We start from the raw sequence: 15,150 nt of genomic DNA, 5'->3' as shown, positions 1-15,150 counted from the left end.
GATTCAATCTCGCCACATTACAGTGGAGAACAGAAGGAGCGGTAGGCGATGCTGGCAGCAGCAGAGGACCAGATGGTTTAGGTTGCATCCGGATGGCTTTCAAAAAGGCTTCCCTTAGCTGAGGAGATATGTTTCATCAGAAGAGGTCCTGATGTATTGGACAGACATATGCCCATTTTAATGCACTGCCCATCTGCAGGTGCTGGTCAGACCTGCTAATGGAACGTGCGTGATGAATCTTAAACACAAGTATTCAGAGAAAAATCCCATGTGAGATATCTCAGTTGTTTCTCTATAAAGGAGAGTGTTTGCCAAGACGGAGGAAGTGTGAACTCAAACATTTTTAATAAAGTAATCTGAGCTGCTATTCACATTCATTTATAGCTCTATACCTTCACTGTTTTTCCAAATTTGTGTCTGTTTTTACTTCATAGGGAATTCTAAGGACGTTTTAGACAAGAGTCTGAAATCGACTGATGCCAAAATGAAATATGGCTGAGCTATGAAGGATTTTTTGCTGGATGCACATCTTTGTAAGGCTTTTTTAGTTTGTTTCAAAGGAATAATTGACCCCAAAAAATGGATTTTGCCAACCTTTAGTAACTGAATTTTACTGACAAGCACAATTCCCATTGCAACAATGCAAGAAGAAAAATTATTGTCATTACTGTAATGTGAAAATATATATATTTCTTCCTTTTGAATTTGATTCTTGCAGATGGGACAATTATGAGTGAATATTAGCTTACATTTCAGTCCTCTTCGTCGCATACATTTATCAGATAACTTCAGAAGATTTGTACAATTTATATGAATTTATTTAATGAGATTTATTATTTATTATTTATTATTTTTGTGCTTTTCAATAGTCAGTAAATGATGAAAAAAAACTATTATTTTAATGCTTTAAAAAATGAGCACTATTTTGGCATCATTGTTATGCTATTATAGTTTTAGTTTTTAAGTTTTAGTAATTTTATAGTGTGGTTTTGTTAGTTTTGTTCTAAAATATGTCTGTGTATTTATTATTAATTATTAATTCTGTTGTAGTTATTTAAGTACATCAAGTTGAAACAAAAAAAAACTTTATATTTTTTTTATTTAGAGATCTGCAGATGACACCTGACCTTGTTATGTGATGATATGATATGTTTTGAATGGTCTTTATTTTAATTGGCTGACCGCTTTCACTCTCTCTGCCAGACATGCATAGTCTGACTAGCCAAACACATGCCGCTATTTCATAACAGATGCAAGAGTAACCAAAGAGGTGGCGGCCCTTTAATAATGCATGCTGCCCTTTCAAGAGCAACCATCCTGCACCTGCTGTTACACTGTACCTCCAGAGCCCTCCATCCCTTCCAGCCTTCAGAAAGACCAGAATAAAGCCCTTCACGGAGGAGATGGAGTGGCTGAAACCCGGCACCTTCGCTCGCCACATGGCTCCAGTCCTGCGGCATTTCTGCGACCGTCTCATTATCTCTTTAGCTCCGACACGCTTGATCGGTGTCAACTTTTGTCCTTAAAAGGACAGGACATTCGTGAGCGGCTACTTTGACAGATCCAACAAACACATGCTTTGACATGTTCATTGAGGAGCCAACGCACGATAAAAAAGCAATGACTGACAGTGAAATGAAACCTCTCCGACATATGCACAGCACAAGTGTTTGTTTGCAGAGTTTTATCGCTCTGTCATCTCATTTTATATGGGCATCAATTCGAGATGTTTCTACCCAACTTGATTAATAATTAATAGAGTTTCATTAATTAGAGTTTGATGAAAAATGTTCGAGCCCTTATTGAGTTATTTAACTTTTGGGACTGACACCACTGTTATTTTAACAATTTTACATGCTATTAGAGCTTTTATTAATATTTAGAAATTTGCTTTTATTTATGTTTTTTTTTCTCAATGTATTTTTTTTATTAAGTATATCAACTACAACTAGCTGAAATAAATTACTAATACTTATTTAAACTTACTTAACTTATTTAAACTTACTTAAAACACAGCACCTATATATAAGGTCCTTCAGTATTGTCAGCAGTTTTCACGTTGCTCAATAGCTAATTAACAAATTTCATTTAGTTTCAGTTAATTTCTCATTTTCATGTACGGTATTTTACATTTATCATCTAATGCTTACATATTATTGTATTTCAGCTTAAGTTTAATTAACAATAATGTTTTAATAGCTTTAGGCTGATGATACACTGGATTTTTTTTTTTTTTGATTAATGTTGTCTGGGCACTTTCCCACAGGTTACAAATTTACTTTATATCATTCGTAGGCCCTGTGTCTCACCTGGTTGCCTGCTGACGGCAACATTAACCAAAGTTGTCTCACAACATTGCTCAAAAGGTTGCCAAGAGTATCATCAGCCTTAGTTTTAGTAAAAAAATTGTAAAGCTGAGAAAACTGAGATATTATTGAGAAACTTCAAGGATTACTAGAGCATTTATATAAAAGGAAAATTTGAAAAGAAGGAAAATAAAAGCCAAATTCTCCATTTGCTATCAGTTTAATCTTATTAAGGTCTAGGGGAATTTGAAGATATTAAAGAGATCTAATTTGTGATTTTTGTTATTGCTATGTCTATAATATATAGTATTCACCAAGCATCAAATACGATGTTTTTGGCAATTATATAAGACAATTACTTTATTATAAACTGCAACTATACCTGATTTCAGCAGATGAATGCTAGTCAACGATGCACATGATTCAAATCAAACACATACAAACCATCTACTAAAGAAAGCATCTGCTGAAAATAAACCATCTTGCAAATCTAGGTTTATTTCCTCTAGAACTGCACCTGTAAAGTTCCTTACATTATTACTAGGAACTAAATGATGATGTGTTTTCACATTTTTATGACAGGAGCAATTTCACAGAGAGACACGGACGCTGCGAGTGACACCATAACCTGCGCTTTCTGTCGCAAATATGCAAGCAATGACATTGTCACAGGAACTAAAATATATTTTCCATAAAAATAATACAAAATGTCAGAGACATGGCTCAGTGGTTAGTAAATGTGCTCTGACATGTTGCGCAATAGTGCTTGTTTGCTGGTGACCCGAGTTTGAATCCGGCTCTCATCGTTTCTCATTCATTTCCTGTCACATCTACACCATTCAATTCAAATTACAAAAGAAAAATACATTTTCATGCCAGATAAGACATATTTATGGCTGGTAAATTATCTAAATTCATCCACCATTAAATATGTATGGATTGATCCTAAATTGTTTTAGCATGAAAATAATGTATCTCAAGTTTCAAAGTGAAAAACAAATAGCATATAGGAGTATATGAGCATAGGAATTATTGTTCCTTCCATTAATTAATTTGAAGACAAGCAGAAATAGTATCCGACAGAGAAAAAAGGTATCTTCTGGACTTATCACTCAAATTTATTATAATGCTAGTAGTGTTTAGTGGTGTTTGATATAAATTGATATAAATTTAAACACAAAAATAGCTTGATAGTGAAAACTGTTCGATGATGTTCTATACAGAGTAATCAGCAACCAATTCTCCACAAACTGACAAAAACATCTTAACCACAGATACTCAATCTCTCCTCCTTCTCTCCACTCTTGGAGACAGACGTTTCTAAACTTTTCCTTTCCAATCATCATACGACCTGTCCAATTGATCATATCCCAACTCACCTCCTTCAGGCCATTTCTTTTTCCACTTATACCCATGCTCACTCACATTATCAACACCTCTCTTCACTCTGGTACATTTCCTGCAGCATTCAAGTAGGCTCGGGTAACCCTACTGCTTAAGAAACCCTTTCTAAATCCAGCACTTCTAGAAGTCTACAGACTGGTATCCCCTCTTCTGTTCATTGCAAAGATACTTGAGCGAGTTGTGTTCAACCAACTTTCTTGCACAGAACAACCGCTTGGACAGCAACCAATCTGGCTTCAAAAGTTGCCACTCAAATGAGACTGCACTGCTCTCGGTTACTAAAGCCCTGAGACTGGAAAGAGCAGCTTCCAAATCTTCAGTACCCTAATGTGGTGGATCTGTATGCTGCTTTTGACACTGTCCACCCTCATAAGGGTAATTGTCTCAGGAACCGCACTCCAGTGGTTCAAGTCTTATCTCTCTGGTAGGTCCTTCAGGGTGTCTTGGAGGGAATTTCTTGAACTTCTTGCTACTGGGGTTCCTTAAGGCTCAGTGCTTGGACCACTTCTCTTGTCCATCTACATGTCATCTTTAGGATCTGTCATTCAGAATCATGGCTTTTCCTATCATTGCTATGCTGATGACACTGAGCTCTACTTCTCATTCCAACCAGATGATCCGACAGTAGCTGTACGCATTGCAGCGTAAACAGACATTTCTGGCATCACTTTCAACTCAACCTTGCTAAGACAGAACTGCTTGTGGTCTCAGCCAACCCAGCACTTCATCACAACTATTCTATACAGTTAGGTTCACCAACCATAACTCCCAGGACATCCAGGAACTTTGGAGTTGTGATGGCTGGTCAGTTAAGCTTCACAGACCATATTGCTACAATGGCCCAGTCCTGAAGGTTGGCCTTATACAACATCAGGAAGATTAGACCCTTCCTAACAGAGCAGATTGCACAACTCCTTGTCCAAGTTCTTGTTCTCTCCAGATTGGACTATTGTAATGCTCTCTTGGCGGGCCTTCCTGCATGTTCTGTCAAACCTCTGCAACTGATCCAGAATGCATCAATATACCCAAACTTGCTAGTTCAGACCCGCACGCCCTTCAGAAGCTGAGTGAACAAGTGAACAACGCCTAATGGTGCCATCCCAAATAGGCACAAACTCAATCTCACAGACCTTTCCTTGACTGTTCACATCTGGTGGAACGACCTTCCTATCTCAATCCGAGTAGCTGAGTCTTTAGCCATTTTCAAAAAACATCTAAAGACACCTTCAGCGTTTTTTTTGCCATCAACTTACCAATTAATACTAGCACTTACCTATTCTATTCTATTCTATTTTATTCTATTCTATTCTTTTCTATTCTATTCTATTCTATTCTATTCTATTCATTTTGTTCTAAATTTAAATTTAAATTAAATTAAATAAATTTTAAATTTATGCATTTAGCAGACGCTTTTATCCAAAGCGACTTACAGTGCATTCAGGCTATCAATTTTTACTTATCATGTGTTCCCAGGGAATCGAACCCCCAACATTGCGCTTGATAATGCAATGCTCTACCAATTGAGCTACAGGAACACTAGTTTATTTATTTAAAAAAAAAACTTGCTATGTGCACTTGTATATTGTTGCTCTCTCGTTGGTCTGATTGCTTCTACTTTGTAAATTGCTTTGGATAAAAGCGTCTGCTAAATGACTAAATGTAAATGTAATAATCAACAAATCACATTTCAGCTAGTTACCAAGGCAACATTTCTCATTTTTGTTTAGTATGTTAAATTAATACAAAAATAACTACATAAGCTAAAACTAATAAATAAACAGGGGTCATATGATGCGATTTAAAAATGTCCTTTCTCTTTGGAGTGATACAAGCTCTTGGTGAATAAAGAAGATCTGTAAAGTTGCAAAGACTAAAGTCTCAAATTTAAAGAGATATTCTTTATAAAAGTTAAGACTTAACCATGACCCCTTTAAAAAATACAATATAGGCACACACACACACACACACACACACACACACACACACACACACACACACACACACACACACACACACACACATACATACACACACACACACACACACACACACACACACACACACACACACACACACACACACACACATATATACAAGCTAGAATGAGGAATCTAAGAATAAGCTAAAGAATAAGGTAGGCTATAGCAAATTATTTTGCGGACCCTCTGGCACTTTAATAACTGCTGGTCTACACAGAAGAAAGCCCTGTCTAGGCTCTGCCCCGGTACGAGTTGTGTCAAGCCATTTATTTATGGGAAAATATTAAATGTAGTTGCAATAAACACATTAAGAATCTGTACACCCGCAGCAGCGAGGGACTATTCTTTTTGCCTTGCGGAAGTAATAATACATAGTAATAATAATATTTTATTATTTTAAAAATGTAATCTATTGGAGTGTTTTATTATTTAGTTTTATTGTCCTTCCATGTGTATAAATAGCATCTCATTAAAATAATCAATAATCAACTAAGTGTAATTTCACACTGGATTTCTTTTTTTATTGTTGTTGAAAATTTCTATATTTTTCTAATGTGGTTCTGATTTAACCCCCTTAAATAAACACACACACACACACACACATACACACACACACACACACACACACACACACACACACATATATATATAATTGTATTTATTTATTATTTTTCGTTCCCCTAATTAAACAATCAAAAAATAATAATATTTCTGATATTTTAATTGTATTCATTCATTCATTCATTCATTCTGTTGAAGCTGTTTTAAAACTTTTTCTTTACTATTTTCCATTGTGGAAGTGACTTTCAAAATATCTTAATTTCCCCCTTATTAAACAAAAAAAATCTTTCTACATATGTATATGTATATGCTATTAGAGCTAGGCTATTTTGTGTCAGCATATCTAATGGAAAATAAACATTCCATAATTGGAACATAATTTGTTAATAGTTCAGACACCAGATTCTGTTCAGGAACGACACTACAAGCAAGTGTATGGAAATAAATAGATGGCTCATCAGCTTTGTATGAGCGCTGTAATCCATCATGAGCTGCGAGTGAGGTGTCAGATGCACCGCTGTAATATCTCCATTAAGACTGCACACGAGCTGACATCTCCATATGCTCTACAACATGCATGTGACATCAGAGCCCATTACCCACAAACCTCTTCATCCACAATGTGCCTGGAAGTACTAAATAAACGCTCTCTACCAGGGGTCATGGCAGCATTGTGGCCTGATCCGCACACACACACACACTGATTTGCTTTCACAGCGACTTACTGTAGTAATTGCGAATCGATTTGCTATTTCCTTGTTTGTAAAACTGTTAAAACAGTTTGAAGCTGCAGGTGACTTTTTGTAGCTTCTTACAAGAAACTGCTTTTCAGATTATCGTCAGGACTATAGCAGATCAAGGTTGGATGTTATGATTTTTTTTAAGCAGAACATATCCTTTTTATTATATTAGTTTAGCTTTTGTGAGTCTTTTGTTTTGAGCTCAAGTGTTACATAATGTGAAGCTCTTTTAGCTTCACATTACGTAACTATAAAAAGAGAAGAGAAAAACTCAGATGAGATGGGATCCTTTTATTTGTGAAGTATTAACTCGATTATTCAAGAAATAGTCATCACTGTATGTTATTTACGTAGAAAGCATATTTTCATTTTCATCATATAAGCTAGTGCTGAAAAGTTTGGGGTCGGTAAGATTTTGAAACGTTTTCGAATTAAGTCTCTTCTGCTCACCAAGGCTGCATTTATTTGATAAAAATGCATAAAAAATTGTGAAATAATATTACAGTTTAAAATAACTTTTTTCTCTTTTAATAGTTTTTCAGTTGTATTTTATTTCTATGATGTGCAGCTGTATTTTTAGCGTCATTCCTCCAGTCTTCAGTGTCACATGATCTTCAGAAATCATTTTAATGTACTGATTTACTGCTCAAGAAACATTTCTGATTAATATCAATGTTGAAAACAGTCGTGCTGCTTTATATTTTTAGGGAAACTAATACTTTTTTTTTTTAAGATTCTGCATTTGTTTGAAATAGAATCATTTGTAACATTATAAATGTCTTTAATGTCACTTTTAATCACTTGAATGCATCACATGTTGTTTAATACGTCTTTTGACTCATTAAACATCAACAAAAGTCTTATCAGATCCTGATTAGCTCATTTTAGAGGTGCTTCTTTTCCTAAACATCTTATCTATCTCAAATTTAATTACACCTGCTTTATAATTAATATCTTTGGCTGAATAGGCTGCACAAGGTTCCTGGCAGAAGCCTTGGGTCTCACATGATGTATTGTTAGTCCGTGTGTACTGTACAGGGTGTTGAATTTTACTCTCAGCTTGATAGCACTCTTTAACCGAACCTCTAATGATTTCTTAATGAGGCTCAGTCTGCATTTCAGTCCTACTTTTATGCTGGCTAATATGCTGCTTATTAATATCTATGAACAGGGAATGGCTGTTGAAATTGCCCGGCACCAGGAGCTATTAAACTGCATTATTCAGCTGAAACTGCAAAGGCAAGTGATTAAACAATAGCTTTAATATATATATATATATATATATATATATTCCCCAGTTGAAATTCATTTTTGAAGGTTTTTAACTCTTGAGGTCCTACGTACCTAGTATGTAATAATATCTATGCAGCATGCAGCATGTTATTATACCCATGCAATATTACAGAGATATGCTGTTATGTGTTTAATAGATATCACAAAGACAGTTTATCATGTGTATTTACAGTCAGTATCACTATGGTGCATTACTGGTATGTCAACTTATTAATTTTCCTTGCTATCTTGCAATTGAAAGGGTCCTGAATTAAAAATATGCTGTTTTTGAGCAACAGATCCAGTGTGTCGTGGGTGGTTGCCATGGAATTTCTGTGAATTTGATTTGGTTGCTAGGGTGTTCTGGATGGTTGCTGAGTGGCCAAAAAAGCTTATCACTCTATGATTTTCTGAATTGTTTTTCTGCTTCTTTTATTGTCCTCCAAAGTGAATAAATTGTAATAATCAAGTTAAAAACATCAATCCATTTAGTGGACAGAATCATTAGAAATTTTCCACTGTGGAATTAGAAAAAAAATAAGAAAATAAAATAAAAAAATAATGTATTTTCAACTATTTTTGTTAACATTTTTGATAATTGATCTATATTCAGAATGCTTTTTTTGTTGTTGTTGCTATTTTTGATTGTGAAATAGCCTGTAACAATTTATTTACTTACTCCAAAAAATAAAAAAATAAAAAAATAGATAAAAAAACTATAATAATTTTGCATTTGAATTTGGATGTATTTGAACATTCCAAATAGTTATTTGTTTTTTATGTTACTGGAGCTATTTTATGCTAGAATTTCTAATGGAAAGAAAATATTTCATAATATTCCTAATAGACAATTATTGATTGTAATTTTTAATAATCTTTCATAATTGTTTTTTTTTTTTTTTTTTTTTTGTATTGGGGGGCACAAACTATTTTATTCCCTCCAATTAAACAAAAACAAAAAAGCTATTTTATGTCAGAATATTAACAGAAAAAAAAATGAAAAATTTGACACATTTTTATTATTATTAATTATTATTTTAAATAATATATAATTTTTCATACAAAAAACTGTGGAATACACTGTCACTTTAATAAGTAATTAAAATAATAATAATAATTATATATATATGTATATATATATTTTTTTTTGAGGGGGTTAAATCAGATTTATATATATATATATTAAAGTTATTGAAGCTATTTTAGATCAGATCATGTCATGGAAATAAATATCACTGGAGCATAATTTGTAACCCAGAGGTACAGGGAGACCTCATGGCTCATGTAACGCACATACTGTGTTTCTAGCTCATCAGTAAAGCATCTTCCTGTGTAGCTGTTCAAACACTGCTAGCAGAGCCGATCTGAGCTCCAGCAGCAGACGCTGGCGTGTGTTTTTCTTTAATCCCGTGTGTTTGAAGGGATTGGACAGGCTGAGGGCTGAATTTGACTGAGTAGCTCTAGGCGGGTGTAAGGATGCCCACATTAGTGAGCCTGCTTCACTGCACACTTCAGCTGAAATCAGCTTTCCTCCCCACCAAATGAGACACTTATGATATTGTAGCCGAGATAAAACAAAAGAGAGAAGGTGTGTGAAAAAGAGACGCACTACTCACATTTCTTGTTCTGTTCCAAACCTAGTGTGCTGCTGTTATAAGAGTCATCATAGATGCACCATGAAGTATTAATCAGTACCATAAAGTATTAAAACTTGATTATTTTACCTAATAGCTGGTGTATTGTGTATGCTTGTTAGTGTATTTTGCGTCAGTTTAGTTTAACAACATTTAGTTGATCACCTATTCTTTTGGAACCATAAAACATCTAATTGTCATTTTTTTTATTCATTCATTCACTCACTAACTCACTCATTTAAACTGTAAAAATAAAACAATTAATAAATATCACTAATACTTTTCAAGTATTTCCTAATATTATTCATGTATATAGTCATTATATTTATTATTACATTATAATTATTATTACTGTTTATTTTAATAGTTATTAGTAATTATTATTAACAATAACAATTATTATTATTATTATTAACAACAGTACAGTTACAATACTAACATTCATGGTTGTTGTTTTTTTCTTTCTTTGCTTTTAAACATTAAAACACAGATAATAAATGTAAAACTTAAAAAAAAAAAAATTTAACCAATCAATAAATATCAATATATATCAATATATCAATATATTATATCTTGGAAAAATGCAGGGAAACTTCTTTTTTGAAATGCTTCTTTTTTGACATGTATAAACCATACAAAAAGTTTCTCATCACAAACTTGCATGCAAAAGCATGTTATAAGCAACTCAAACTCACAGAACTTGCAGAGATGGAGTTTCCATCAAGCTGTTTGTAATGCAAACACACTTCATGAGTGAAAGGCCCCTTGTTTCTAAGCAAGGATGCTTGGTTTTGGAACACAGCCATTCTCTCTGTTGATCTTCCTCTCTTTCTTTACACCGTTCAAAACCACTGACCCAAATGGAACGGATGGGGTTGGACTCACCGTCCTTGCGATGGTACGTAATCTCCACTTTCCGTTCCTCTGACCCCAGGAGAGCCTGGGCCACCTGCGCAATCGCATGTCTCTTGGTTTGCTCGCCATGCAGGAAGTCACATGTACAAGGTTTCTGCATGATATCCGGCCGGGAGAATCCCGTCATCTCACAGAATGCGTCGTTGCAGTAAATAATAGCACAGTTCTGGACCCGGGCATTGGCTATGATGAACTTCTTATCTATAAACAACCACACAAAATTAGTTTAGGGCTTGGATGATCATTTGATGAGAAATTAGTTCAAATTTGATATTGTTCAGATCTAACTAGACATTAGAGGAAACACACTCAAGTTTCTCCATAGTTGCCCCTAGAACTCGAAAGTCAAGACAAATAAGCTCAAGTGAATCTGCTTTTCATCTACAGCATTGATTATTTTTAGTTTATAAGTGAGTAATTATAATAAAAGACATACAGCTTATAACATTTATGACAATGGTATCAGGTATATTATTAACATTGTTAACATTGTCGATGAGCCTTGTACAGCTTATATAATGAGTGCTTAAAAACCTCACATGCCATAAAAGTCCTCTAAATATGCTCCAGTAGTCTAGATTTCACTGTGTGCATGTCTAATCTTCAGATGAGAGCATCGTTTATCTGACCATTCATACATGCAGAGCATGCTTTCATTCATGCTTTTCAACAGTATATAGCTGCTGTTTACATAAACGCGGTCATCTGACAGATGTATCTGAAGTGTAAACACTTTAGAGAGACAATGCTGAAAGTCTCCTGACTGTCATCTGCCAGTCTCTTTGAAAACCTTTGTGTCAGCTCCTGTCATTACTCTGATGGCCTAAAGCTTTATAAAAGCCGTATGACATATAATATTGTATATATTAAGTCATTTCATAGTTTGTTTGATTGATAATAGTCTTTAAAACCTTATATGAAGAATCAGTGGAGTATATGCACACAAATGCAGTGAATGCGCTTAAACAAACAACTGTTTACTTTCCTTAAATGTAACTGTGTCTGTGTGAATATTGTACATATGTGATCCAGGAGCACAAAAGCAATCTAAAGTCTCTGGGGTATATTTGTAGCAATAGCCAACAATACCTTGTATGGGTCAAAACAATCGATTTTTCTTCTATGCCAAAAATCATTAGGATATTAAATAAAGATCGTGTTCCATAAAGATATTTTCTTAATTTACTACTGTAAATATATACAAACTTATTTTTTTATTTGTAATATCCACTGCTAAGAAGTTCATTTGGACAACTTCAAAGGAGATTTACTCAACATTTAGATTTTTTTGTGTTGTATCTCAGCATTGCCTTATCCTTACAAACCAAACATCCATTGAAAGCTTATTTATTCAGATTTCAGATGATGTATAAATCTTGATAAAAAATTAAAATAAAATAAAAAAGACCTTTAAGACTGGTTTTGTGGTCCAGGGTCGCATATAAGCTGTATTTGTATATGCATTAATACTAGCACTTCATTAATTATCTAAATCACATGAAGACAAAGAATCGTATAGCCTATGCTTGTTTTGCAATACTTACTCTGCCCCTCGAATTTCCGTATTATTATTCCAAGAAAGGTATTCTGAGGTGCGACATGTCCTCTCCGTACAGGCATGATTGTAATAATCTTCAGCTGTTCGTCCGAGAAAAACCTCCTCAAAGTTATAGCTGCATCCGAAAGGCGGCTCTTTGTCCGATCTCTCCACTTCCAGGGCGCTTTTGTCCGTGTGAACTCAGATTCGGTGCTTGTAGTCACACGCGTGTCGGAGTCTTGGCTGAACTCCTCGAAACCGACACCGACGGGAATCGGTGATGAGGAAGAGTCGGGTGAGCTCCGGATGCACGAGCATCGCTGTCCGCAGACGGGTAAAGTCCTGTGTGGTGCTGAAGGAAGGCGAATGGAAGACTGTGTTGTGATCCGCCTCTAGGGGCTGTGACTGACACTAAACTCACCCCAGCGCGCAGTCAGCCTCAGCGGCGCTCGTTCCGTCGATGGCACGTGAAGGGGGTTGAGTTATCGCGCTCGTGACTTTGAAGTGTAAAAATAGCAGCAGAGGTTTGGATTTATGAAACTAATGAATGTAAACTGCGAAGTAGGCTGCACAATAGGTGTGTCCCAAATTGCGTACTCATACACTATTCTATGACGTTCTGTAGTAGCCTATTATATATATATATATATATATATATATATATATATATATATATATATATATATATATATATATATATATATATATATATAGAAAAGAAATATATATATATATATATACATTTTTGTAGTAAATAGTGCGAGTAGCGTTTTTACACTTACAATTACCAAAAAGAAAAAGTGCACTTTAAGTGTGGAATGTTTATGCACTGTCGCAGCTTTAATTACGAAGGGGAAGTGGCTATTAGACTCCCATTATTAATGACAAAATGACCTTATAAAATTCATGCATTACATGGTTGAGTGCATACTGTAGTACATAAGTACATAGTGTATGAGGTCATAGTGTGCGCCAATTGGGAGCTTTAAACAAGAGCAGTGTCAGCTTTTTGTGTTTTTATAGCGTTGGGAATTCACAACAAATGTCTGGGTGTATTGTCTTTTAACTTAACTGTATAATTGTTACCTCTTTAAGGATGAAATTACTTACCTTTTTTATTTTACAGTGTACTGCCATTGTTTCTCCTATAACAAGTAGATTACAAGTACTATTGAAGATAATAGACATTTTGTGTGCAAGCGGCACCAAATGAGAATTTGGAACTTGAACAAGATGAACCAATCGTACCTCAGAAATAACCTATTGAAGCCCCTTCAAAGTTTGCCACACTGAAAGGTGTTTTGTAAAATTATCTTGCAATACAATGATCTGTCCATGGTCCTGAATGGCCCTCTGCAATATTCCCACTCTTTACTACCAGACTTTTACTTTGTGAACCCTTAATACCAAACATGATGCAAATTTACTGAATGAGCTTCTCCGCTGCTGTGTGGGCGTTTGCATTAATCAAAATGTGTCTGCTCACAATTTCAAGCTAATCTCCAAGGTTGGGTGGCATGCGGCTTCAGCAGCGCTTAAAAAAGAATGAGAGAGACAGAAAGAAAGAAAGACAGAAAGAGCAGAATGGAGAGCTTGTCTTACTGAAACATCTGTCCCAGTATTTCAGTGAGGGCTGAAAACCCATCTGCTCCATTGAGAAAAAACAAGAGGATGGACAGCACTGAAAAAGCAAACACCAACTACAACAACAGAAATGCATTTATTGTTGGGCCTACTGTTCCTTTCCCAAAATGACTTGTCAGATTAAATTAATTTTTGTGTCTTTATTTGATTGTAAAAGAGTAATGTGATCTCTATTATCTTTATTGTTCCTCCTAGACAGCAGTGAGGATGAAGAGCAAATGGAGCAGTCTGCTTCTCTTATTGAGTCCTAAGATAAATATCCTTTTTATCTCCTGTGCAGTATCTCATAGAAGCCTTTTCACCACAGAATGAAAAAAATCTCAGTTAATTCTGATTTTCATTTTACAGTTCTGAGTTCTTTTCCTCACAATTCTGAATTTACATCTTGTAGTTCTGAAGTCTTTTTCCCCTAAATTCTTTTCCACCAAAAAACTAAATATGAAAGGTAATTGTTGATTTTCAATTTACAATTCTGACCCTCTTCTGTTGTAGATGTTTATTTACATCTCACAATTCAGACCTTTATTCTCAAAATTGTGAGTATATTGCAGTTCTGTGTTTACTATGCAATTCTGAGTTAATATTTTGTAATTCTGATAAAAGTGAGATATAAACTCTGAATTTCATTTTATACATTATATATATATATATATATATATATATATATATATATATATATATATATATGTGTGTGTGTGTGTGTGTGTGTGAATTAAAAAGTCACAATTGTATTTTTAATTTTTTATCATATGGTGGAAATAAGCTTTTATATCTGAAACTGTAATATCTCAGATTTTCAACCTTGCTGTGATCATTTCTAATCAAATTATTGGAATTACAGAGTACATAAATACAATGATTCTACAAGCAAGACATCTTAAAAATTAATTAGCCTAACTGCTGGAGTTTGTTTTAAGACATACTGGAAGTCTTTTGATAAAGTCTCCATGTGCAGCTCTGATATGGAGTTTAATTGCATGTGGTGCAGCTCACAGTGATGATGAAGATGGAGGCGATCTGAGTTCTGGATACCGATCCAAACAGAAAGTGTACTGTTGCTATAGTAACCTCCTCAGACGAAGCCAATTTCTGAATATGTAATTTTTCGAATGCTAGACTCCCACCACCCAAACCTTTTGTTTTGGCTTCCTGTAGGGG

The 15,150-nt window shown here is 34.7% G+C and overlaps 1 protein-coding gene across 1 annotated transcript in view; it reads right to left on the bottom strand.

Moving 5' to 3' along the window:
* LOC132095552 (potassium voltage-gated channel subfamily H member 7-like) overlaps nucleotides 1-12,862 on the bottom strand; it is a 91,591-nt gene extending 78,729 nt beyond the window's left edge. Inside the window, exons 1-2 of the mRNA XM_059500662.1 lie at nucleotides 12,356-12,862; nucleotides 10,782-11,012 (exon numbers count right to left, since the gene is read on the bottom strand). Coding sequence (XP_059356645.1) covers nucleotides 10,782-11,012; nucleotides 12,356-12,431 — 307 coding nt within the window. The 5' untranslated portion in view covers nucleotides 12,432-12,862. The remainder of the gene's footprint in view (nucleotides 1-10,781; nucleotides 11,013-12,355) is intronic.
* Nucleotides 12,863-15,150: the final 2,288 nt, after the last annotated feature.

The sequence above is a fragment of the Carassius carassius genome, chromosome 19 (assembly GCF_963082965.1).
Source record: "Carassius carassius chromosome 19, fCarCar2.1, whole genome shotgun sequence".
Taxonomy (NCBI): Eukaryota; Metazoa; Chordata; class Actinopteri; order Cypriniformes; family Cyprinidae; genus Carassius; species Carassius carassius.
Note: the sequence above shows the minus strand (reverse complement) of the source record. Positions and strands in the feature narration are given on the sequence as shown.